The 26779-nt window shown below is 42.6% G+C and overlaps 1 protein-coding gene across 1 annotated transcript in view; it reads left to right on the top strand.

Annotated features, from left to right (window-relative positions):
• LOC122794071 (spectrin beta chain, non-erythrocytic 4-like) overlaps window positions 1-26779 on the top strand; it is a 1992331-nt gene that overhangs the window by 1799937 nt on the left and 165615 nt on the right. Inside the window, exons 16-17 of the mRNA XM_044062212.1 lie at window positions 5723-5896; window positions 21474-21516. Of these exons, the coding sequence (XP_043918147.1) occupies window positions 5723-5896; window positions 21474-21516 (217 nt within the window). The remainder of the gene's footprint in view (window positions 1-5722; window positions 5897-21473; window positions 21517-26779) is intronic.

Here is a 26779-nt window from a genome sequence, read left to right as displayed (position 1 = left end):
AATCCTGCAAAAGAGATCTGAAGTGGTGGCTTCACACCCCTATGGTGACAATAGGCAGGCCGTTTCTACCCCCCCCAACCTGTAGCCACAGTAATCACAGACACTTCCCAGATGGGGGAGGGGGGCATTATTAGGGACAGACTGTTCAAGGGACTTGGCAGGAACACGAGTACCACTTGCACATCAATATCCAGGCGATGAGAATGATGCTTCTAGCGTTGCAAGCACTTCAGGACTCTCTACCTACAGGGACTATAGGAATTCAAACTGACAATATGTTAGTAGTATGGTACATCAACAAGCGGTAATGGGGTGGAACCGGGTCTTACCCCTTGTGTCAAGAGGCTCTACAAGTTTGGCAATGGCCGATGTCTTCCCAATGCTTTCTGGTTGCAGCGCACATACCAGGGAAATCCACTGTGATAACAGACGAGCTCAGCCAGGCTATGCTGATGGTCCCTGAAGCAGGAAGTTGCAGACTTTATTTTTTGCAAATGGGGTCAGCCATGCTACGATCTGTTTGCCACCCCCCTCAACAACAAATGCAGCAGCTACTTTGCCCTAGTCCCACCACTGGGACAGTCACCCAGGGATCCACTTGTTCACGATTGGCACCCGGGACTGCTTTCCACCTTTCCACCTTTTCCCCTGATCTACAAGGTTCTTCAGAAAGCACAGTTGTTGGGTTGCAAGTTAATCCCCATTGCTCCTTACTGGCCTCGTCAGATATGGTTTCCATTCCTTTGGCCTCACATGAGAGGGGAGCCTTGGATCCTGGGCCCAGTGCCAGATCTTTTGAGGCATCAGTCGGAGGCTCTCCATCCTTTCATTCAAACTCTCAAGCTCACAGCTTGTTTTCTCCACCTCCGGTCTTAGCCAGGCTTCCCAATGTTTCTCCATCAGTTAGACACATTTTAATTTCCTCCCATAAGCCAACTACTAGGAAACTTTATGCTAGTAAATGGAAGAGATTCTCTTGCTGGGCAGGCAAAAATCAGGTTGATCCCTTTACTGCTTGCATTTCAAAGATTCTTGAATTTCTTGCTGAAACCTTTGACCAAGGAGCAGCTGCAGCTATTATCAGAGTTCAGTTAGTTGCCATTTCCAATTTCCATATGTGAGAAATGGGTTCCAATATCATGTCCCATAGGTTATGCAAGGCATTCCTAAGAGGTACTATTCTGTTAAGACCTATTCACCCCTGGAATTTAAATTTAGTCTTGGATGCTCTTATTCTTCCTCCCTTCGAACCATCTGCTTCTTGTTCGCTCAAATTTCTGACTTGGAAGATCCTTTTCTTGGTTGCAATTACCTCAGCTATAAGGGTATCAGAATTACAGGCCTTATCTATTCGTCCCCCATACTTGATTTTCCATAAAGATTTGGTTTCTCTCAGAACTAACCCCTTTTTCTTACCCAAGGTATGTTCTCACTACAAATTGACTCAATCCATAGAGCTACCTGTATTCTTCCCTAATCATGGCACCAAGGCAGAGTATAAGCATCATCAGTTGGTTGTTCATAGACAGTTACATTTCTATTTACACAGGACCAAGAACTTTAGAAAATATGACCAATTGTTTATATCATTTGCAGACAATAAAAGAGGTTGTGCGGTTTCAAAGGTGACTTTATCAGAGTGGCATTCAGACACTAAAAAACATGTCTACGAGTTGCGTAAACAAAAACTTCCAGGGAACATTAAAGGGCATTCAACAAGGGCCTTGTCTACCTCTATTGCCTTTCAAGCCAGATTGCCTTTGGATTCGATCTGTACAGCAGCTACATGGGCTAATCCTTCTACCTTTATCTCTCATTACAAAGCAGATGTGGCCTCCCAGAGCAGGACATCCTTTGGTTCCACTGTCCTGATGCGTTTTTTCCAGTGAGCCACCCAAGAATAAGGTGCTAGGGACACTGTCCCAAACAGCAAGAATGAAGGGGAGATGTGGACAACATAACATTAAGAAGTTATGTACTCACCATAATGTTCCATGTTTGTTGTCCTTAATCTCGCCTTCCTTCTTGCGACCCACCCTCCTTCCCACTTCCTGGAGGATTGAGACGAATCCCTTGTTCTATTTGTTATACTGGCTGGGTTTTCTTTATAGCATACCTTATGGTTAGTCTCAGTCTACTACTATTACTGTTGTGGAGGGGGTCACACCTTTATATGTAGGTGTAATCGGATATGTAAAATAGACTATATCTCTTGTCTATTTATATGGTCTAGTGTTGGGTTATCACAAATGAGATCTGGGTAACTACTGCTAGGCATGTCCGGATAGGGGCTAGCCTCGAGCCAGTATAAGCTCTTGAGCTATAGTACATGGCTGAGTTAGAGCCGAGGATTGTCTCTAAACCCAAACAGCAAGAAGGAAGGCGAGATCAAGGACAACAAACATGGAACGTTATGGTGAGTGCATAACTTCTTTTTTTTGTCTGCTTAAAAGTTTGAATAGATAGGCATCATATGGTCCCCAGTGTTGACTTGCCTAGTATTGTTCCTTTGTTTCCTGTTTCCCAGTCCCTCTGCCTGCAGAACTTTTTGTCCTACCATTCAGCCATGCAGCAGTTTAATACCTGTGTCTGCACACTATCCCCAACACCTGTAGTTTTTTTGTCAATACCTGTGTCTGCACACTATCCCCAACATGTGTAGTTTTTGTAGCAGCCAACTGTGTGTGACAGTCAGAGGTCTTGGTGAAATACAGGTAGCCAACATCTGCTTGTTCTCCCTTTCTAAGTTCATGTATAGCTCAGTAATAAAACTCTTTCAGGCACAGCTCACAGCTGTTTATAGTCATGGCCACTTCTGGGTGTCCTGGAGAGTGTTATCATGTAGGCATGCAACCTTTCTTTCCCTCTGGATTCTCTTCATGACTTTTCTTGTTGTCACTGTGATTCTGCCATCTTCCAGCCCTTGACTATTGTGCACTAGTCAGTGACAACTAGATCATCTCGGTCAGATGACCACCTGCAAACTGGACAACTCCGTGAATATGAAAGGATGCAGGCTATCTCGTCCATGTGACTTACCTTCCCTAAAAGCAGCCAGTTCCTTCACAACTTCCTCCCATTCTGTCCATGTATCTAGCCACTGCCCCCCTACTCCATCTTCTGAAGATCAGATTCCTATTCCTTTCCTTTTTTTAAAGACTGAAATGGAGTATTCATTCAGTACCTTTGCTTATTTCCAGTTTTCTGTGGTCTTTCTCCCATCTCTGCTCAGTTTGTCTAAGTCTTGTTGAAGGATGTTGTTGGGGATACTTGCCAGATCTGCAGACAAGAAGGCTTTGAGACCAGGCATGGCTGAGCACACCCTGAATTTTTTTAAACACTTGTTTAGGCAAAGGTGCTTTCAATAGTTGAGAACTGCAAGCTTTTATAAAACATCCTCCAATGCTGGGATTAATTGAGGGAAGGTCGTCACATCTGGGGGCCTCATCCTCACTCAGCAGCTGAAAAATGCAGAGTAAGTAGCACTCTTCTCAGACATCCTTCTTTTAATGCGGCACTAGAAAACTCAAAGGGCCCTGTCTGTGGGCCTGAAAAGCAGCCCCTGTGATCTCAGTTGATTGGTCCTGCACACCCACAGACAGGCAGGGGGCAGAGCTTTGAACTGTGCTAGACTACCCACATACAAGTAAGGCAGTCTGTTTATTGAACATCAGCTCTTCTTCCCCCATTATCTTGCCGGGCAGTGGTTAGGTTTGTTCTGTGGTGTCACTAAACAATGTTTTAATGACAAGTGTTCAAATTATATTTAAAAGTGTACACACTAGCATACATAATATATTCCAGGCTATTTCCATGTGACATAACTGTCCCCTTTGACATTTTTGTCATTTGGGGGGGCTCCATTTAATTTATACTACAAAATTCTTACATGATGCATGATTTTTGTCTGTTGCATAATTACATTACAGCGTATATGTGTTTATTATTATTACTATTACTGCGATAGTGTTCTTCCCTGAATTGCAATATGACTTGTCTGACTTTTTTGTATATACTCTTATTCACTATTTGTTTTACAACCTGGGTATTTTCTTCTCTCTACCCCCCCCCCCCCCAAGTAGATATCCCCTGTTAAATGTAAATAAATACATGAATATATTATTAGACAACCTAAAGTTGGTACCTTCATGTTCAGTACACTTATTTTGATCGGTCCTTATTTCTGTAATGCCAGAAATGTCCAAACACATTTCTTGCATTACTTCTTGCAGTTCTCTGGTCCTCCTGACTTATATTAATATACCTGCCAATTCTCAAAGTCACCCTTGGTTGCTGTTGTGTGCCTGTTCTGTCCTACTGTTTCAGTACCTACCCCCTATTCCACATCTGTGATAACCCCTTCCCTCCTATTTTAATAGATGTAGTCATAGAGATTGGGCTGAGACTTGGTCTCTCTCTCCAACATTGCCCTCTGTTGTTTGGAAACTGCCAAGTCCCCCTCACATGTTAAGTGCCTAATCCTTACTCTACTAGGTGCCAGAACAGGTGGCAGTTCTAAAAATGATCCCCCCGTCCTTGCTATAGAATTTGTCTGCCAACTCATTGACCAAGTTTTATATCACCAAAGTTGTCTTCTCTGAAAGGTGATTCAAACCTACATGCACCAAAATATGTTCACCCCTTTCCTTTGATAACAACATGGGTCACCACCTTAAATGCATTACTAAGTATAAACCACAAGCCCAGTTTCACTGTTATCTGGTCTTCCCTGTCTCCTTTGTGAGGACTCCCAATCCCCTTGAGGAAGCAGAGAAAATATGCACACCAACATTATACAAGTATGACATAAGTACAGAAGTACTTCCAGGTATTTGTCAGATAGTATATGGAACTGTAGTCGAGTGTAAATCAACCAGCTCAATTGGTTTAGAGAGAAAAAATTCCTGACTGCGACCAGATGATCCATGTTTAGTTAACAGATGCACATATTACAGCTACAGTGCGAAGGTAGAAAAGGTGTTACTGGGCCTTTATGTTCTGCTTCCTCTCAGAGAATGGGTGACAACATTTGGGGGCTATCCTGGGGTTTGCATTATGATCACCAAAGTTGTGAATATCATAGCCTTCAACAATATTTGCACAGTATGCATATCAGCAAGAAGGAGAGTAGTACAGTACCACCCCCCCCCCTGACATGGGTCCCATGTCCCCCAACCAAAGGAAAGGATTATGACCTTAAAGCAAAAAATATTCCTTATGGATGCCTGTGTGATGGCCACGCCATGCATTGCTTTCACCTTTAAGATGATGTGATCTAATAGGCAGTAGCAACAGCAACTGCTCAAAGGTTGGCACGGACAGGCTCTAGAAAACTGAAATAAGAAAAGTGTACAAATGACAAAGGTACAGCAGCATGCAGTATGCAGTTTTGCAAAGCTGAAGAACAGCATGTTACTTTAAGATGGTACTGTGAGAATGCTACAGGTATACTGTTTTGACTAAGTTGTAGAATCATGGTCCTTTATAGTGTAACACCATAACTTTGAAACTAGGGAAAGAAAATGTGCCATACTTATTTCAGGGTATACATTCAGCATTTATCCCATTTTATCCTATTTTTTCAGTATTATTTTTATTAACCTATTGTGTAATATATATTACTTTTTTCTTCATTTGTATCCTAAAAATGCCAGAAAACTGTACCTTATTATCATACTCCACCTCTTCAGGAAAATGTCTGATCACTTGGTTCCTTCTACAGGTCCTGGGTGAATATCTATTGCACACTGAGTAAAGGGGAGATGGGCTTTTACAAGGACGCCAAGAATAAGAGTGCTGGAAGTACACACAATGGAGAGCCCCTGCTTAACCTGCACAATACTTCATGTGAAATCGCAAAGGATTACAAGAAGAAGAAGAATGTCTTCAAAATGAGGTGAGAAATTACTGCTACATGCTCAGGTCAATGACTGCATTATCTTGATTGGATGAATTCAAAACTGGTAACAAAGTTCCTCTAACTACCACATTCCTATCCATGAAAGGATACACAATTCAGATCTGATGGTGTTGTCCAAAAATGAAAATACAAATTAACAGCAATGCATTGATTATAATATGTACACACACACACACACACACACACACACACACACACACACAGATATAAGGTACAAAAAGCGTGATTTAATATTTTAGCAATTCCAGGGCCTCTTTATTTAGGGTTTGGTTAAATGTATGAGCCTGTTAAACTTGGAGTTAGAGTATTGATTATTTTTATTCGTATATTAAATTCAAGGTGCTACACCCCAGCACTAGCCCAATAATCAAAGATCCTCAATCTTCACCACTGGCAACAGTGGGGAACGTACACACTGGGAGGATAAGTACACACACAGTAGGTTCATAGGTAGGTACTAGGCTATTGGCCCTGGGGCCTATATAAGCCTAGCCAAAAAGGTTCCCTGGCTTTCACCACCTTAGAAAGTTATTTTCCTGTGCCCAAGTCTAGCAGAGCCACAGAAGCAATCCCCAGGGTGAATTTCCTATTTCCCATCCAGTTGTCATGATTTTTCTTAAAGAGGACTAATGAGCTTGATATGAATGGGTAGTCTGTTCCAGAGCATGGGAAAACTCTGGGACGGGACAGGAATCTACCCCTCCAATTTGTTCTGTTTATTGTGGTGGCAAGTTTTAGGTCCCTGGAGTGTGTGGCTCAGAGGGATTGGGGTTTCTTTAAGTGTAGCATATCCAACAGACATGGCATTGCATGGTAGGCAGAGTTCGCCTCTGAGTAGGCAATAAGCGGAGTAGAGCTGGAGTTTTTTGAGACGGTCTGCGTATGGCATCTGTTTGAGGTCAATAATCCTCTTAGTGAGGTGTTTCTGTGGCCTTTCTAGTTGTACATGTCTTGCAAGCTGCATGCCAAACGGGGAGTTGTACTCTATAATGGGTCTGATGAGGGATGAGTAGAGAGGAACAATGACCTCTTTTTTTTCTGGAGGTGAACCCCTTTGTGATTAGGTGTACCACATAGAAGGATTTCCTGACCACTTTGGCGATGTGATTATCAAAGGAGAGACTACTGTCCACCCGTGTTCCAAGGCCTCTTATCACACTTTCGGTGTTTAGTAGGCTACCGCCTATGTGGTAGTTCATGGGTACAGTTTTTTTCCCCAATGGGGATGACAATGCACTTCTTGGCATTGAGCTTGAGGCCATGACTTTGACACCAAGCATCAGTCTCAGTGAGGCTCCTTTGTAGAATGCCCACATCATTAGGCAATTCTATTATGGCACCTAGTTTGCAGTCGTCTGCGAACTTCATTAGCCAAAGACCTGCTGTATTAGCCTGTACCTCTGAGAACTAGATGCCAAACAGGAGAGGACTCAGGACTGAGCCCTGTGGTACTCCACTTGTCACTGGTCTGAGGTTGGATTTGGAGTCAGCTACTTTCACTGTGTGGGTTCTGTCAGTGAGTCAGATGGCCACCCATCTTGTGACATAGGGATTTATGCTCAGTCTAGTGAGTTTATCTATAATTCCAAAGTGGGAGAATGGTGTTGAAAGCCTTGGCGAGATCAAGATAGGCTGTGTGCACCACATTACCCTTGTCCACGGCTCTGGTGACTGCTTCAAAGAAGTCATTCAGGTTTAGGAGACATGACCTATGTTTTACAAACCCAAACTGAGTGGGGTCCAGAGTTTGGAGGTTACCTATGTCCTTGTGTATAAGCTCCAAGATGATGCATTCCATGGCCTTGCAGACCAGGCTCGTTAGGCTAATGGGGCAGTAGTTCCCAGGGTCCATGGTGGTGCCCCCTTTATGGAGTGGGATAACCGTCGCTGTGTGCCATTCAGTAGGCACAAAGCCTGAGCTGAGGCTATGTCTGAACATGGTACTTAGTGGGGTGCCAGTTCATTTTGTAGTTCATGCAGAAAACTGCCTGGGATATTGAGAAGTTCCCATGGATGGTGTGTTCTTGGCTTTGGAGATTGCGGTCTTTACTTGTGCAGCCATGATTACAGGGGCTTTGCATTCTTCTGGTATAGTGCTGGGCCCTTTGGGGGGTGAAGTTTGCACTGAAACTATCTGCCAGGATGTTGGCAATATCACTTGGTTCTGTATATCTAGCGCCATTGTGCTGCAGCTCAGAGCAGATCTGAGTGTCGCCATTGAGATTCGTGACGTAGCTGTAGAATGCTTTGTGGTTGTCTTTAGAATCAGTGGTGATTTTATTTTCATAACTAGCTTTGGAGGATTTTATGAGGGATTTCAGCTTCTTACTGAGGCTGACCAGGGAGATCCAGCAATCAAGAGATTTTACTCTTTTTTGCAACAACTTCTTCCTTCTGTTGTAGAGTTTATGACAGAGGACACCAAATTGGCTTCTTTTTTTGGAGGGTAGTTTCTTGGTTCTGTTAGGGATGGCACAATCCATGCATTTGTGTATGTGCTTATACAGTGGATCTATATAGGATTCAGCAGTCGTACCTCTGTTTTCCTTCTTTATGGGTATCATGATGCTTGCCACTTCTGTCTTGAGAAGCATGAAGTTGGCTTTGGAGAAGATTTTTTATGGTGGTTTCCTTAATGGGGGTGGGGTGGGATATTGATGTCTAGGGTGATTAGCTTGTGGTCGGATCTGACCAACGAGGAGTTGACCACTGGCATGGAACTTTGGTTGCCCATATTGGCAGTGATCAGGTCCAGGATATTGCCGCCCCTGATGGGGGTATAGCAAGCTGATCCAGGGCATTGGAATTTATGAATTCCAGAAAGCGTTGCGCAAATGAGTTAGTACAGGAGTAGTTTTCCCAGCTGATGGTGGAGTAGTTGAAATCATACATTATTAGGGTATTGGGCTGTACTTTAATATTATTCAATATATCAAGAAACATTGAGTGGGCATCCTGGGGCATGGGGGGATCTGTTACAAGCTACAACCTGGATTACAGTCTTGCCCACTGTCAGTTGCACTTGGATAATTTCGGATGCATTATGTTGAGCAACTAGCCTGGAGGTGTGGATATCCTTAATGAATATGGACATGCCTCCTCCTTTAGTGTTTTGGTCCAGGTTAGGTGGCTGAAAGGTGTGGTATGAGTTATATCCTGGTAACTCAGGGGTGCTATTTGGAACCTTGAACCAGATCTCTGTCATAGATGTTGATGTTCTCCATTTTAAGGAGTGCCTCGAGTGAGTGCATTTTGAGATTTAGACTTCGAGCATTGAGTAGCATTACCCTCAGATTTTGCTTGCTTATACCTGCTGGTGGTGAGTTTGTCATTTGAACCTTGCCTAAAAAAAGGCACTATAGGGGTGGTAAGAGCCTTAGCCAGTATCTAGAACCCTAGGGGCGACAGGTGTAGGCCATCTCTGGCAAAGCATCGTGGTCTGTCAATCATGTCATCCCAGGCAGACAGACACTGGATCCCCTTAGAATGACACCAAAAGCTTATTGTTGAAGTCAATCATTTTGTCCTTGTATCATGATATCATTCTGGGCAATGGCAGGATGCTACTCAGGGCTAGGGTCATAACTGTCTGGGCTACATGATCTGAGAGCTCCTCTATGTCTCTTTTCATGTAGTCCAGGGAGGTATGTCTCGGGTCATTCACACCAACATGGATAATGACAGAGTCATATTTGTAGTTGTTGTTGAGTGACCTGAGTGCTTGCATTATGTGCGGATCCTGGCACCAGACAGGCAGCTGACAGTAACATTCTCCTTGTTTAGCCTGGTGAGTGGGACATCAGTGTGCCTGACTATAGAGTCACCTATGACTAGTGTGTTGGGTATGTTGTTTTGCCTTATGGGCTGAGGTTGAGTGGCACACTGATTTTATTTATTTATTTATTTTACATTTGTTAACCGGGAAATTCCGACTGGACCAGGTCCATTTTCAGCGGAGGCCCGGGGAGAAAAGCTGCAACATCAAGTTATACAAATACAGTACATTCAGCATAATACACAAAACAGGTTATATCATGTATGCTGAGCATTGTAATATAACAAGAAATTAAAAAAACACTCCAGGTAAAAGAAGATATAGAACATGGGTAAAAAGACAATGTCAGTTATACATTGGTAAGAGAAGAAAATATGTCAAGTAAGATTCTACAGTTAAAAGTACCCTTTCAGATGACCAAGCCTACAGGGGATCAGAGCTCCAGCATGTGATCAGAGAGGAATTTGGGGAGTTAATAGTAGTATGGGTAGTGTTATGTGATACAAGGGCATAACCAGGTACTAGGAAGGTGTGATTTGAGGGAGTTTTTAAATATGGATGTGGAGGGGGGAGTGGACACTGATAGGTGAAGAGAGTTCCAATTTCTGGCAATGGTGTGGGAGTAGAGTGCATTCCCTGCATTATTGTTAGCCTTGGTGAAGGAGAGGAGAGATTTTTCACTGGATCTTAGGTACCGGTTTGCCGCATAGATAGTAAGTAGGTTGGATAACGAGGGTTTTTTTTCAGGATATTTGAGAAATATTGTAGGCTGTGCCCAGCTGGTGATAGTTACGTAGCTGTGGTAGCTCAAGCCATTTTAGTTCTTGTAGTGCAGCACAGTGATGGGTTCTATAGGTTGAGTTAGTAGCAAACTTGGCTATTTTATTGTAGCATGATTCTAGTTTGTCTAGGTCACATTGTCTGATTTGGGTAAAGATTGGTGCTGCGTATAATAGAGTTGAGAGGAGGTGGCTTTGTGCAAGAGTGACTCTTGCTTTTTGTGAGAGAAAGGACTTATGCCTGTATAGGGAGCCTAGTTTTTTGTGTACAAGTTTTATGGTATGTGAGATAGTGGAGATTATTGTTTATTTCAATGCCCAGAAGTTTGGTGTGGTTAGAAGGGGAGATGGTGGTGCCGTCCTTAGATGTTATGGTAAAGGAGAGTTTTTTTTTTTTTTTTTTGATCTATTAGGGGTAAATAGTAGCAGTTTTGTCTTTCTGGGATTTAGAATTAGTTGGATACTCGATATCCATTTTTCTACTGAGATAAAGGTACCTTGAGTGAGCGTGTGTAGGGTGGTGAGAGATGAGACGGAGCAGATCAGGGTTGAATCATCCACATATTGTATGAGTGTGGCATGTTGTGTAGAGCATTTGAGGTTATTTGTGAAAATAGAGAACAATAGGGGGCCAGTATAGAGCCCTGTGGGACTCCTATGGTGGTTGGAAGTTGTGTAGACAGAGTTCCTTTCCACTGAACTGATTGTTGCCTGTCAGACAAGTAGCTTCTGAACCAGGCTATAGTAGAGGAGGTGAAGGATAATGATGTTAGCGAGTCTAGTACAATGGAGTGGGAGACCATATCAAATGCTTTTGAGAGGTCTAGGAAAATGGCTGATACATATGTGTTATCATTCCTGTGAAGGTTTATATACTTAGTGAAGGACAAAAGGGCTGTGGTAGTGCTGTGATATGGACGGAAACCATGTTATGTGGTAGATAGTAGATTGTGTGTGTTAAGAAATGTCATCACTTGCAAGTGGATGCATTTCTCAAGAATTTTGGATAAGGGGCAAAGGATGGCAATAGGTCAGTATTTGGAGAATTCGCAGGAGTTACCTCCTTTATGGAGAGGACTGATGTGAGATACTTTCCAGAGTTTGGTTATGTAAGATACTAGTATGGAGCGGTTGATAAGGATGGAGACAGGATATGATATGGAGTCACTAGCCATTTTTAGGTATGCAGCAGGTATGTTATCAGCTGCTAGTGTGGTTGGCTTTAGTTTTAGGAGGAGTTTTTTGATAGTTGAGGTGGGCACTGGTGATAGGCTGAAAGAGGGGGTGGTGTGGGATAGGTTAGGTTGTGACTGAGGTAAGCTGCTTTTGGTTATTTGACTGGACAGGGCTAAGATGGATTTAGTAAAATGGTTATTAAATTGAGAAGCTATGTCTAGGGTATTGTTAGTAGAGATGGGTGCTGGGGTTGGGGTTTTCCCTGGCTTTAGTAGGGAGTTAATGGCATGCCAGAATTTTTGTGGACTATTTGAATATTTTCTTTGGGCGCTAAGAAAATAGTTATGTTGTTTATTTTGGAATCAGCCTCGGCCTTGTTTCTAAGCTGTTGATAGTATTGTCTGGAGCTAGGGGTTTTGTCAGTTTTCCAGATTTTCCAGGCTTTATCTCTAGCTTTTAGTAAGGCTATGGTGTCCCTATTTAGTCAGGGTGCGTAGTTGGCTTTAACTCTGATCTTTCTGCTGGGAGCTAGACTGTTAAGGATGTTAGAGAATGTAGTATTGAAGTAGTCTACTGCCAGGTCTAACCTGAGAGTCCGTAGTGGTTCCCAGTTGCAGTGGCTTAGGTCAGCATTTAGGTATCATGGGGTAAGGTTACGGTCATCTCGAACAAATTTGTAGACTACTGGTTTGGGGTGATTGGAGTGTTTCTGGAGTAGGAAGGTGGGGAGATGATCACTTAAGTCATCTGGGAGACAGCCTACTGTATAGTTTTGTTTGGGATAGTTGGTTAGTGTCCAGTCCAGTATGGATTCTCTCCTTGTTTTCTCATGTATTCTAGTTGGTTCATTAATTAGTTGAGAGAACCCATATAGATTGATATGAGTAGAGGGGCTGCTGGAGTTACAGGCTGCCCAGTCAGTGTTAAGGTCTCCTAGTAGGATTGTTTCCTGAGGTAGATGTCCTTTGTCCAGTGTAGGATGTCTTCTATTATGAGCGAGTTGTTGCCTGGGGGTATGTAGCAGCATATTATATTGATCTTTTTGGTGTTTCTTATGGATAGGACAGAAAATAGGACTTCAGCATTTTGAAAAGTGGGTGGTGTGGTGTGCAGGAGCTGGAGGTTAAGGGTGTTTTTAAAGATAATGGCTACTCCTCCTCCTTTCCTGTTTGTTATATCAGATCTAAGTGTATTATACCTTGGGGGAAGAAAGTCTTCATCTTGGATACTGGGTTTAAGCCAGATTTCTGTAATGGCGAGTATATCAGGGTTATAGTGGGCTATGAATGCGTGTAGGTCTGTTAGCTTGTTGGTAATACTTCTTATGTTAAGATTTAGGATTAGCAGGTCAGATGTTTGTCTAGCTGAGAGGAGACCTGGATTTGGGTGAATGTCACCAGAGGTTAGCAGAGTTTGTAGGAGTGTCAGTATGTGTTTTTTTAATATTAATTGTTTGTGAGCTTGGTCTATGAGAGTTTTTCTTAGTGTGGTGAGATGGTGTAATTTTTGTTAGTGAGTAATATGTAGTTGTAAGATTTATGATTGTAGGGCAGATGTAGAAGTCTGAGTGGGTTTGAGAGGGTGGGCTAATGTGGGTAGTGTGATAGTAGTAGTTGTGCAGCGGTAGGTCTGTTTGTAAGGAAGTTAGGAAGGTTAGCGATAGTAGAGCTAGTGATAGGGATGTGAGTGTGGGTAACATGATACTACTTTCAGTGAGAAGTACAACTAGGATTCCTGGTTGGTTGTGTGTGAGAGTAGAGTTGCGTTGTCTGGGAATGTGTTGTTGGGAGTGGGATCAGTGTGGGATGTAATTGGATTGGGGGTGGGGGGAGGTAGGATGAGTGGGTTGGGCTAGTTGTTAGGGAATTAGGGGTTGGACTACTGGTCAGGTGATTAGGGGTTAGAATAAAAGTAGAAGTAGTGGGGGTGGGTGGGAATAGGGGGCAGGGAGGGGAGCTGATCAAGCCCGAGTGCAGCGAGGGCGAGCAAAGCGAGCTAACACTGACTCCAAGTGTTTCTTTAGGCTTTGGTAAGTATGTAGCGTTAGCTTAAATTGTTATATGTTAAGCTGAAATTTTAACTGTAATTTAAACTGTATGTTTGCACTAAGTTATAGACTATTTTATGGGCACAGAGTATAATTTTCTGACATTCTTAAAAGGCTATAGAATTAAAGCTGGGGTTAGTTACAGATGAAACAGGAGAGGAAATTAAATGCTATTTTATAAATTTGAATAATTCTCAAAAGAAAATTGACTTTGGTTTGGGGGGGCGCTAACTGGAGAGCAATATACAGCTGTTTATTCCTGGTGATGTACTCATCAGTACAGAGATTTGACTAAGGAACTATGCAGCAGAAATGTACTAAAACACTAGCTAACATTTGTTTAAGTTAATGCAGGTAAGGTATTTTGCTATCTAGACACTTGGAAGTTAAGCACCTACATTAGTATTTAGTCTCTTTAGTTGCAGGACAAGTGTCTGTGGGTGCCCAGTGCTCAAGAGAAAAAATTAAAATTTCCACTGCTTGATATGGGGGGCAGAGACCTGCTTGACCTGAAGGATGGTTTGGATTAATTAGTATTTAGTCTCTTTAGTTGCAGGACAAGTGTCTGTGGGTGCCCAGTGCTCAAGAGAAAATTTTGAAATTTCCACTGCTTGATATGGGGGGCAGAGACCTGCTTGACCTGGAGGATGGTTTGGATTAATTAGTATTTAGTCTCTTTAGTTGCAGGACAAGTGTCTGTGGGTGCCCAGTGCTCAAGAGAAAAAATTGAAATTTCCACTGCTTGATATAGGGGCAAAGACCTGCTTGACCTGAAGGATGGTTTGGAATAAGTAGTATTTAGTCTCTTTAGTTGAAGGACAAGTGTCTGTGATTACACACTAAGGGAGACAAACAGCTGCTGTTGGATTTGAAACAAAAAAACAAAATGGACAAAAAAAATGATTTTGCGGGCTGTGTGTCATTTGGGTAGTGTTGGGTGGTGGTTGCTTGCGTTTCAGCTTTGGAGGTCTCCATTGTTAAAGTGCAGTTTCCCTTAAGAACACACAAAGATCCCAGTCACTCTGGGGCTAGATTCTCCCTCTTTCTCCAGATCCCCAATAAGAATCCCCACTGGCACAGCTATAGAGTTGAGTCCTCAGCCAGGGTTCCAAGCTAAGTCCTCCAACTCACTCTCTGTCCAACCAGTGCTTTGTGTCCCTGCCTAAGTAGCTGACACACACACTCTCGTATAAATCATATCAATATTCACAAATGGCATAAAATTATTCACAAAATTCAAGATAGCTGGTCTGGCAGTAGTTAACATCCTTTTCCATTAAACATATACATCTAAACAGTCACAGTAGTGCAGGTACATTCCTGTTCTATTCCAATAGGCCATTCTGTGGGTTACATTTATTTACAAAATTCCAGATAGCTAGTATTTCCCTTTGTCACACTTCTTCACCCCCAAAAACTTGAACTAGTTTTTCAAGTGACCCTTGAGAAATGTTACTTGAGGGGGTTGGGTCTATCTGGGAATACCTTACCCCATTCCCTGTCTTGATAGTCAATCTGCATTGGCATTGCTAACTGCACTGTTATATCATATGCTTCCAAACCTAGGCTCCACCTTAGTAGCTTGGCATTTTGCTTGCTGGCTCTATGTAGCGATGTTAAGTGATTGTGGTCTGTAACTACAGTGAATTTCCTTCCATACAGATAAGGCTAAAGTTTCTGCAGTGCCCACACTATTGCTAGGCATTCCGTTTCTACAGCTACATAGCATTTCTCCCTGGGTTGGAGCCTACAGCTGAAATATACCACTGGGTGTTCTTTTCCCTTTGAGGAAACCTGGCTAAGTACATTCCCACCCCATGCTTTGAAGCATCCACCTGCACAACAAATTATTTGTTGTAGTCTGGAATGGCTAACATAGGAGGTCCTCCCAAAGCTCCTTTAAGCTTCTGGAATGCCTGCTCACATGCTGGGGTCCACACCACCTTCCTGCCCTGTTTTTCCTTATCAGGTCTGTGAGGGGAGCAGCTATGGTATTGTAATTGAGGACAAACTTTCTGTTGTACCCTACTGTCCCTAAGAATGCCCTCACCTGCTCTTTGGTAACAGTGGCTAATCATGCCTGAATGGCTTCCACTTTGGCAGGTTCTGGCCTGATCTTACCACTCCATGTCCCAGCTAGGAAACCTTTGCCATACCCACCTGACATTTTCTGGGCTTAATGGTCAACCCTGTCCTCTGTAGTCTGCCCAGCACCTCCTTGACATGTTGAAGGTACTCTTGCCAGGAATGGCTGTAGGTGGCAATATCATTTAGGTAAGAAAGGGCAAAATTTCCTGCTCCTACTAGGTTACAATCTACCAGCCTCGGGAAAGTTGCTTGGGCATTTTTCATCTCAAAGGGCATTTTTGTGAACACATACAAGCCAAAAGGAGTCACAAAGGCTGATCTCTGTCTAGCACTGGGAGTCAGGGTCACCTACCATTAACCCTTGGTAAGATCAATAGTGGTTAGATACTTAGCCCCACCCAGCTGCTCTAGGGCTTCATCTGTCCTAGTTATGGGGTAAGCATCTGACTCTGAGTGAATATTTAATTTCCTGTAGTCCATACAGAACCTGGTGCTGCCATTCTTCTTTGGTACCAGCAACACTTGGTAGGCCCATGGACTGCTGGACTCCTGGATTACCCCTAATTACAATATTTCCTGTATCTGCTCCCTCAGAGTCTGTTTGATTGTCTCAGGCACCCTATAAGGGGGCTGCTTAATATGCCTTTGGGGTCCTGTATCCACCTGGCACTGCACCAGGTGGGTACTCCCTGGTTTCCCAGTGAACATGCCCCCAAACTCCTGTAACACTGCTCAGATTTCTAGAACCTGGGTAGGGGATAACTGCTGGGATATTGCTACCCCTTCCACATGAGGTGTCAGTTTGAGCCTCATTGAAGAGATCAGTCACCACAACCCCCTTAGACTCCTCCTTCCATCCACTGCAGATAATCAGCACAAGAGCCTACCTATCATAGTAATGTTTCATCATGTTAACATGGTACAATTTGTGCCCCTGCCTCCTGCCAAACAGTTCTACCATGTAGTTAACATCACTGACGTTCCTTACTACCTTGTTGGGCAGCTTGTTGTGTCTGACAGGAATGAGAACCATTACCTGTTGCCCTACAGCATACTCTCTAGCTCAAGCATTCGTGTTATACCAGACCTTTTTCTACTGTTGGGCTTCTGCCAGGTTCTCCTGGGCCAAGCCCATGAGTTCCCTGAGCCTTGTCCTGAGGTTTATGACATATGCCATAACAGACTCCTTGTGAGATTTGCACTCATCTTGAATCAAATATAGCGGTCCCCTCACTGTATACCCATACAACACCTCAAAAGGTGAAAAACCTGTGGATTCCTGGGGCACCTCTCTGTAAGGATCAGATGGGGCAAATAGTTGTCCCACTCCCTCTTAAATTGGTCTGCAAATGCCTGTAGCATGGACTTGTGTGTAGAGTTTAACCTCTCAACAAGACCATTAGTCTGGGGATGGAAGGGGGTGGTCTTTAGGTGTTTCATCCCACAGTACTTCTGCAGACAAGCCAGCAGGTCTGACATGAAATTGGCACCTTTGTCAGTCAGTATTTCTTTTGGGAAACCTACACTTCCGAAAATCTCTAACAAAGCATTTGCCACCTTTTCTGCCTCAGTGGAGGACAAGGCCACTGCTTCAGGTTATCTGGTAATATAATCTACTACAACTAGGATATACTTTTTCTCTGTGGAACTTGGGGTACTCAGAGGCCCCACAGTATCCATAGCTACCCTCTGAAATGGCTCCTCAATCACAGGCAAAGGCATCAAAGGTGCTTTCACCTTGTCTCCTGCCTTGCCTACCTTTCTGCACTTTTCACAGGTCCTGCCAGTAACCTGTTACACCTCTGAAAATCCCAGGCAAATGGAAGTTCTGCATAATACGTCTCTTTGTATGTTTTGTGCCAATATGGCCTGCAAAGGAAATATCATGGGCTATGGCTAGAAGTGTCAGACAGTAGGCTCTGGGCACTACCAACTGTTGTATTCTCTCACCCTCTAGCCCTCCCTCAGGGGTCCACTCTATATACAGTAACCCTTTGTCCCAGTATACAGATTCCCCCTTCCCTTGAGAATCAGGTGGCTCACTAGCTACCTCCCTCAGGCCTTGTAATGTAGTATCTGAGAGCTGAGTAGTGCTTATAAATGAGGGTACAGGAGATGTAGGAGGCTAATGAGAAGATGGTTGCGGTGACAACAGTTCTGCATGCAGTGCTGAGGACTTAAATGGTGAATCAAGTGCTGAGTCAGACTAAATTTCTAAAATAAGCAGTCAGCCTAACCTGCATTCTCACTGGTGCATATGCTTTGGGTAATTACAGAAAATAAGAGACTACTGGTGCAAATGTTGAAAATGAAGTTTCCTTTGTAAATCTGAGTGCATCTTTTACGACAGATTGAGTACCTTAGCAACCTGGAGGATCCTGTAAAAGAAGTTGTACAGCTGCAGTGTTGATCAGAGTGAGTAGAGTTGGGAACCTCGTACAAACTCTAAGTGTCTGCCATGAGAGATGGACCAGATATGTCCCACAGTGAGGAGGTCCCCAGGCAAGATATAACACAGACTCGAGAGATTATTTCTCAGCTTGCCTGAGAATGTCTGGACATCTTGCAAGATTAGCAAGGATGTGTTTCTAGAAATATGAACATTTAGCTTTCCTTATTTATTTATTTTTTTTATTACTATTTTGAATTTGTGAACTGGGTAGAGCACTGATCCCATTGGGCCTATTTCATTCCCATTCCAGGGTAAACATACATATATAACATTATATAAGTCTTCTAAGTTGTCTTACCTTACAGAGGCTTGTGGTTTAGAAAATGAATGAATGTATATATGTATATGTATAAATGGATGGTTGAACAGTAAAGGCAAAAAAAGAAAAAGGTCAGTGGGGGCTAGATGGATATATAAAGATAGCAAATAGGGCAACAGACGGGCCTACAAAAGGTGGAACGGAGGGAAAGGAGAGGGATGAGGCGCACTACAAGAAAGCTGACAAAAGTGACACAAAGGAGGTTAGAGCACTAAATTAACAAGTTGGTAGAATATACAAGGGGGGAAAGGATTTTTTAGGTAAACAGCAGAAAGTAAAGACATTCCCAGGATAAACAGAGATGTGAGGGATATCAAAGAAGACTGAGAAAAGTGCTGAATATATAGATATATACTGCTATTGTCTTCATAAACTAATCCAGGAGTTGAGTGGAGATAAAAAAAAGAGTGGGGAAAGCAGTAGATATGTGCCAGGGTAGAGAGTGAGGAAGTATGGAATAAACTGCCTACCATTAGAGAGAATAAGGTACCCAAAAGTGCATTTAGTCTGCTTGCAGTCTCCTTGATTCTTTAACAGATCACTAGCCAGTGCAAAACTAGGGTCAGCGTTTGGGTTAAGAATTAAAAACATGAGGACTGGTGGATAGCAAGAGGGGTACAGTTGTATGAGGGAAAAAAGAAGGACAATTTTGGGGAAATACAGGCTTTTCATACAGTGGCAGTGACAAGGAAAACAATGGAGGAAGGCTGCTGACATTCCTAGAGGACAGCAATCTGCAAGACAGCAAAACCACAAATTCTGGAGTATAAGACAGTGTCAGTGAAGTGTAGTAGTTTAACAACTGGGTTACAGGTGACTTTGACATGGAAGTATTAGTAGTTGCAGCTTCTGACTCAGGAAAACTAAAATATCTGCATGGAAGTCCAAGACTAAGGAACTGGATTGCTATGTTTCTACATAGTAGAATGCAGAGTCTTGGGGAGATTCACTTGTAGAATACCATTGGGTTCGCTCTGATGTCTAGTAATCTGTAGTATGTTTGTCTAAGGCATACAGTAGCTAAGGGAACAGAGAACAGGATAAATCTCTTTGGTGATGGCTTAAAGGTAAGTGCAGCAGGAGAGGATGGAACTGACATTCTAAGACCAAGTGGACAAAAAGTCAACTGAGATTCAGTGCCAAAAAATGCTGTATTTATGACACAATAATATTGGCAGGAAGTATCAGCTTGGATAGTGGAACTGAGGGCAGTGGAGCATTAATAGTATTTGTGTGTGGGGGATATTCATACTTCACACCGTGAGCAGACTACCAATTGCACAGTGAAAGTGCAGCAGCAGCAAAAGACAGACTGCTGGTATGCATCCTCATGGGGTGCTTTCACTTCACACTACCCTAATCAGATCACACATTGAATGCTGTATGCAGTTCTGGGGGCTATACAAGGAAAAAGGACATCAAGCTGCTGAAAGACAGTCAAAAGAAAGCCACTAGAAGCTTGAATGGGATAGAGGGGAGAGGATATGATGCTATTCCACATCAGGCAGATGTGAAGGGGTCATTAAGAAATGGAAGGCTCGATGGAGAGGGCGGGTCACTAGCTGTAGATTTTCTCTGAAAATACTTCTTCATAGAGTGGATTGTGGACCTATGGAATGGGTTACCAGAAAGAGGGATAGGTAAATTTATAGGGGCATTCAAAAAGGTATATGATAGGTGGAAAATGTGAGAAAGTAAAATAGAAGTGGAAGTGATGTAGAAAGTGAAATGCATTGAAAGGGAAGACAAGACAGACTCACTGTCTGCTGTTGCCATCAGGTTAGTGCAGCGTTATGTAAAACTCAGTTACTGTTTTGAATGAATAATTGAATGCACTTTTCAAAAACTGGCAACCATTTCTATCCTTTGTGAGACAAAACTAGGGTCAGAGTTTGAGTTAAGAATTAAAAATTATGTGTGTATTTAAAACTTGGTAAAGCCCCTGCCAGAGAGGGTTAAGCATAGTCTACAGTGACTGTGGCAGCATTGGTGGCCTTCTTCTGTAATGTAGCCTTAGAAGACATTTGCATCTGTGGCCTGATTTCTGATCCAGATTCTCCAAGCACTGCAAGCTTGATGTGATTTCCAGAACTTCCAGGGCATTCTGGCTTGAGAAATATTACTGTTGTTTTGGTTTTGGTTCTGGTTCTTCCTCCTCCTCCCTGTGTTTTCATATGTCTTTGGACTTCAGGCTACTATATTATCTGCTTTAAGGCACACCCATTAGTAAGATAAGATGTTATGTTGGGTATTCACCATAATGTTGCATCTTCAGGAATCTGTTTTTATAGATAACTGGAATTCTTATCTCCTGATCCCAATGCTACCTATGTCGTGTGTTGTAGTTCACCCAAATAATTGTCACATTCCCATGCTTCCAGCAATAAATAATATTTTACAAGAAGAAAAGTGGAAAGAAAAGCTGAGGTCAGAAAATACCTGAGAAGCGCACAGAAGCACACTTTACTTTAAATAGAGGATAATGTCAATTTTATTGTGACATCAGAGCTATCCCTGTATTGCTGAGAAGCCCAACACTACAGTATCATTGCCTTTGGCAGATAACATTCTACTATATAAATGTAGGACAAGATATCCCATATGACATGTCATTATGATGAGTGCTTCATGTAGTATTTTTTTAAACTATTGATAGAGAGTAGTTTACAGGAGCTGTAAAATGTAACTGTGCATTACATGTATGTGTCAGAAGGTATAGGAAGCATTATACTGAAAATTAGATTACTCATATATTTAGTGTTCAGAAATAAGATGGCATGCAGAAATTAGATACTTGCTGTGCATTGCTGTCTTATCATAAATGATAATGAAATGGAATTCTTGTGGAAATCTGTTTGCTGGCTTTGCTTTGTGTTTCATTCTAATTCTGTAAATAAAATCTAGTTATTTTTCCTAGGACTAGTGATGGCAGTGAGTATCTTTTCCAAGCAAAGGACGAGGTAAGAGTTTCTGATGTTTTCTGTTCCATGCATGTACAATTTTGCAAAGCTTACTTTACGTCATTAAATCAGCATTGTCAGTGGACCAATAAGTAACATACTCCCCTTTGTAGAAGTCAGCTGTGGTTTCTATTCCAACACCAGGTGGACAGATTTCTGACACTGCAGTGCAGCATATAGGGGGTGCTGCAGTTGTATGTGTGTCATCCTTCAGATGAGATGTTAAACCGAGGGCCCATCTGCTTGAGTTGGTGGTAGATCAGGTGGATGTAAAAGATCCCATGGCACCTACTGAAAAGAGAAGGGGCCTTCTATTTATTCACATCTTTTTTAAATATATAAGGTGTGCACACACACACATATATGTACATATGGGCATTCATATTTACAAAATTATACAATTATTTGAGTACATTTCATTTTTTACACATAATTTCTTATATATGTACTTATTAATTTGACCCCAACTCCTTTATCCATTAAAATAATCTGATCTTTTTAAAATTAGTGACCATCCATTTTCCATTGAACAAAATTTCATTAATCTCATTCCATAATAACCATACTACACAAAACACTTTTTATCCAAATTCAATTTTGATTTTTTTTTACTTATATTCTTATAATAACCATATTCAGTCATATCCATATTGATATGCTCTTGACATTTCTAAAAAAAAAATTCTGTGCATAATTTGTCCCACAGTTTTTTAACTCTCTTACATTTCAAAAAAACACGATCTGTAGTTTCTTCTTCACCACAATATAAAACATTCACTTTTCTTAGCTTATACTGGTATTTTATTATTATTATTATTTTCAATCTTCATGACATTCATAGGTTCATAGGTTGGTACTAGGCTATTGGCCCTAGGGCCTATACAAGCCTAGCCATAACAATTCCCTGGATATTTCTTCCCACAATATTTACTTCTCTGGACCCCTGTCTAGCATGGCGACTGACATGATCCCCGGGGTGAATTTCCTATCTCCCATCCAGTCATCAAGGTTCCTTTTGAAGAGGGCCAAGGAGGCGCTCTGCTTGACATGTATGGGCAGTCTATTCCAGAGTATGGGGAGTCTCTGGGTCAGGAACCTATCCCTCCAACATGTTTTGTTCATTGTGATGACAGGGTTTAGATCCCTGAAGCATGTGGCTCTGAGGGATTGGGATTTCTTTAAGTGAAGCATGTCCAACAGCTCAGGGTTTGACATGGCCTTGTATGTTAAGCAGCGATCGCCTCTGAGTAGACGATATGCCACAGATATAGCTGGAATTTGTTTAGACGGTCAGCATATGGCATCTGCTTTAGGCCTATGATTCTCTTAGTGAGGTATTTCTGTGGCCTTTCCAGCTGTTGCAGATGCCTTGTGAGGTACATACCAAACGGGGCATTATACTCTATAATGGGTTTAATGAGGGATGAGTACAGTGGGACAATGACCTCCTTTTTTCTGGATGAAAAGCACTTAGTGATGAGGTGTGCCACATAGAAGGATTTCCTGCCTGTTGTGGCGATGTGGTTATCGAAAGTGAGACCACTGTCTATCTGTGTCCCTAAGTCTCTCATCACACTTTCGATGTTTAGTGTACTGCCACCTATGTGGTAATTCATGGGTACATTTTTTTTCCAAAGGGGATAACTATACATTTCTTGGCATTAAGCTTGAGCCCATGGCTCTGGCACCAGGCATCTGTTTCTGTAAGACCCTTTTGTAGAATATCCACATAATTTGGGGATTCAATAATGGCTCCCAGTTTGCAGTCATCTGCGAACTTTGTTAGCCAGAGTCCCTTAGTGTTGGCCTGTACTTCAGAGAAGTAGATACCAAACAAGAGTGGTCCCAGGACTGAACCTTGAGGTACTCCACTTGTCTGGAGCTAGATTTTGAGTTGGCTACTTTTACAGTCTGGGTTCTGTCAGTAAGCCAGTTGGCAACCCATCGAGTGACGTAGGGGTTTATGCCCAGCTTAGTAAGTTTATCTATGATTCCAGAGTCGGGTATGGTGTTGAAGGCCTTGGCGAGGTCCACACAGGCTGTGTGGACCGCCTTACCCTCGTCCACAGCTCTGGAGACTGTTTCAAAGAAGTCAGTCAGGTTCAGGAGACAAGATCGGCTCTTCACAAACCCTAACTGGGTGGGGTCCAGTGTTTGAAGGTTGCCAATGTCTTTGTTTAAAAGTTCCATGATAATGCGTTCCATGCCCTTGCAGATCAGGCTCGTCAGACTGATGGGATGGTAGTTCCTGGGATCCAAGGTGGATCCCCCTTGTGGAGTGGGATAACTGTAGCTGTGCACCACTCAGTGGGCATGAAGCCTGAGGTGAGGCTATGATTAAACATGACACTTAGGTGAGGTGTCAGTTCATTTTGTAGTTCATGTAGTACACAGCCTGGGATGTCATCTGGTCCCATAGATGCTGTATTCTTAACTTTGGAGAGTGTGGTTTCTACCTGTGTGGCCGTGATTACCAGAATTTGGCAATCTTTTGGTATTGAGATGGGCCCTTTAGAGGGTGAGAGGGGGGTGAAGTTGGCACTAAATCAATCTGCCAGGATATTGGCAATATCCTTGGGATCAGTATATTTAATGCCATTCTGTTGAAGCTCAGAGCAGATCTGAGCATTGCAATTTAGATTCTTGACATAACTATAGAATGCCTTGTGGTTGTCTTTGGAATCTTTGGCAATTTTATTTTCGTTAATTTCAACTCGATCACTGCAGCATTTATTTCTTTAATTGCTTTAATCACACAAAACACTTTATTCAGCTGCTTATATTTTTCTGTATTTGTGTTTCTTCCTACTACTCTGTTACTTCATCTTGCTTTTCCCTGTTACTTGCTGTGTTCAAATGCATCTTTTATGTTGCATTTATTACTACTTGTTTATAGCCTGTCTACATTGTCAAGTGTTATTCTATTCCTCTTAGATTTGGTTTAAGCACTTGGGCTTTAGGCCCACTCCTTAGCTCTCTCTGGCCTTTCTCCCTCAGATTCTGACAAATATGCATGGACAATTTCCTACAGTTTCTCCTGCCAGTCTGGTTGATATGGGCATCCTGAGACAGTGTAGCAATTGGCTCATGTACATGGACAACCATCTACTACTACCACCTAGGAACACAATTTGTGAGAGATGCAGTTACATTAGGAAGATAGAGTCCAGGCTCTCCCCCTCTCAAGCCAGTATTTCTGGCACCGAAAAGGTTGTCAATACAATCACTACACCTCAGACACCACCCACACCTACACAACACACACCCTTATATGCAGAGGTCCTCAACATAAACATACCCAAACAAAGGAGACCTCTGAGGAAAAAACACACGAGATCTCCACAGCCCTGCACACCACATACCATGCATAGTCTACACACCTGTGTCTCACAGCCACTAAGGCTTCACCATAAACCCAACATATTAGTCATAGGAGACTCCATTGTGAGACACACAGATGTGCCTCTCACCAGGCTGGATAAGGAGAAAGTCACAGTTAGTTGTCTGTCAGGTGCTAGAATCCATCATATCAAATACGAACTCAAGTCTCTCAACAGGTACTGTTATGACTCTGTCATAGTCCATGTTGGTGTGAATGACTTGAGACGTACCTCCATGGACTATATGAAGAGAGATATGATTGAGCTCACTGATTGTGTGTCCTAGGCAGGTATGTCCCTAGCCTTAAGGAGCATTCTGCCATCACCTCGAATGATACCTCAATGCAAAAGTGATTGACTTTAACAATTGGCTTAGTTTCTGGTGTCATTCCATGGGGATCCAGTACCTGACTGCCTGAGAAGGTATGATCGACAGACCACGATGCTTTGCCACAGATGGCCTGCATCTGTTTCACCTGGACTTCAGGCTTCTGGCAAAGGCTCTTGCTTCCCCCATAGTGCCTTTTTTAGGAAAATTGATGGTTAAAATTACCAACATAAAAATTTCAACAAAACACAAATTAAAGGTCATGCTGCTAAATGGTAGGAGTCTAAACATGAAACTGCACTCACTGCAAGCATTCTTAACCCTGGAAAATGCTGACATCTTTGTAGTCACAGAAACTTGGTTCAAAGCTGCAGAGAGCACCCCAACTTTACCTGGTTACTCATCCTGTCATACATTCAGACCCCAGACTGTGGACAGTAAAGCCAAAGGAATTAGAGTTTCAATATACATTAAAAACATACACATATCCAGGCTGGTCAAACAGTATGACACACAAGAGACACTCTCAATGCAGTTAACCATTGACAAGACCGCTGTTCAAATCATAGCTAGTTACCGGCCCCCAAATCTGACTCATGATGCCCAATTCGCCTATTTGGACCTGTTCGAATCTGTCAAGATTCAATCCTTTACGCTGATCTTGAGGACTTTAACTACCCAAACATACATTGGAAGAACTACTCATGCCAGAACACAAATGCCCAGGGATTCCTTGATTTTGTCATTGCAAACACATTGGAATAGTTTTTTGATACCCCCTCAAGAGGTGATAATATCTTGGACTTGGTATTGACCAACATGAGTAACCACTGCATCATCCCTATAGTATCATCCTCCTTGGTACGGTCTGACCATAAAGTGGTCACTTTCAAAGTCTCCATCTCCCCCAACCCCCCTCTAGCAAGGGTCAAACATAAAAACTTCTCCAAAGTTAATTACAGCCTCCTGAGGGATGGTATAAACAGCTTCACAGCCCCCCTCCATCTGTAGGAAGTGGCACCAATATCCAAAACTACACCAAAGCACTATACTAGCATATATATACATGCATGGAATAAGGAATACCCGACAGGACTAAGTCATCACCACAAGGAAGAGTAAACCTGTCTGGTGGACATCTGCAATAAATAAACTATAATGAAAGAAAAAAAATTGCTGTCCAAGACCAAGAAAGAGCAGGTGCCCAATTGGAAGCAATGTCTCTTCAGCCTGAACAAACAAGAGCACTAGTGAAATCTTCCAAAGCAAACTTCAAGTCCAGATTGGCCACATCTACTAGAGACAATCATAAGGCCTTCTTCGCATATGTCCGCAACCTTAAAGGAAGCACCTAGATCTGTTCAGAACTGGTGGTCAAGGACACCGCATATACAAATGCTGTAAATATAGCAAACTTGCTGACTGACAGATTCATGGAAAACTTCACCCCTCTGTCTCCCATATCAATAAATCAGGACATCTCAAGTACCTGCCCCCTTCCCCTTATATCTAGGAAATGGGTCATCACTGCTCTCTCAAAGGCAAAAAATACAGC

Source organism: Protopterus annectens, chromosome 1.part0 (genome assembly GCF_019279795.1).
Source record: "Protopterus annectens isolate FY-2018-M chromosome 1.part0, PAN1.0, whole genome shotgun sequence".
Classification (NCBI taxonomy): domain Eukaryota; kingdom Metazoa; phylum Chordata; order Ceratodontiformes; family Protopteridae; genus Protopterus; species Protopterus annectens.
This window is presented reverse-complemented; position numbering and strand designations above follow the sequence as displayed.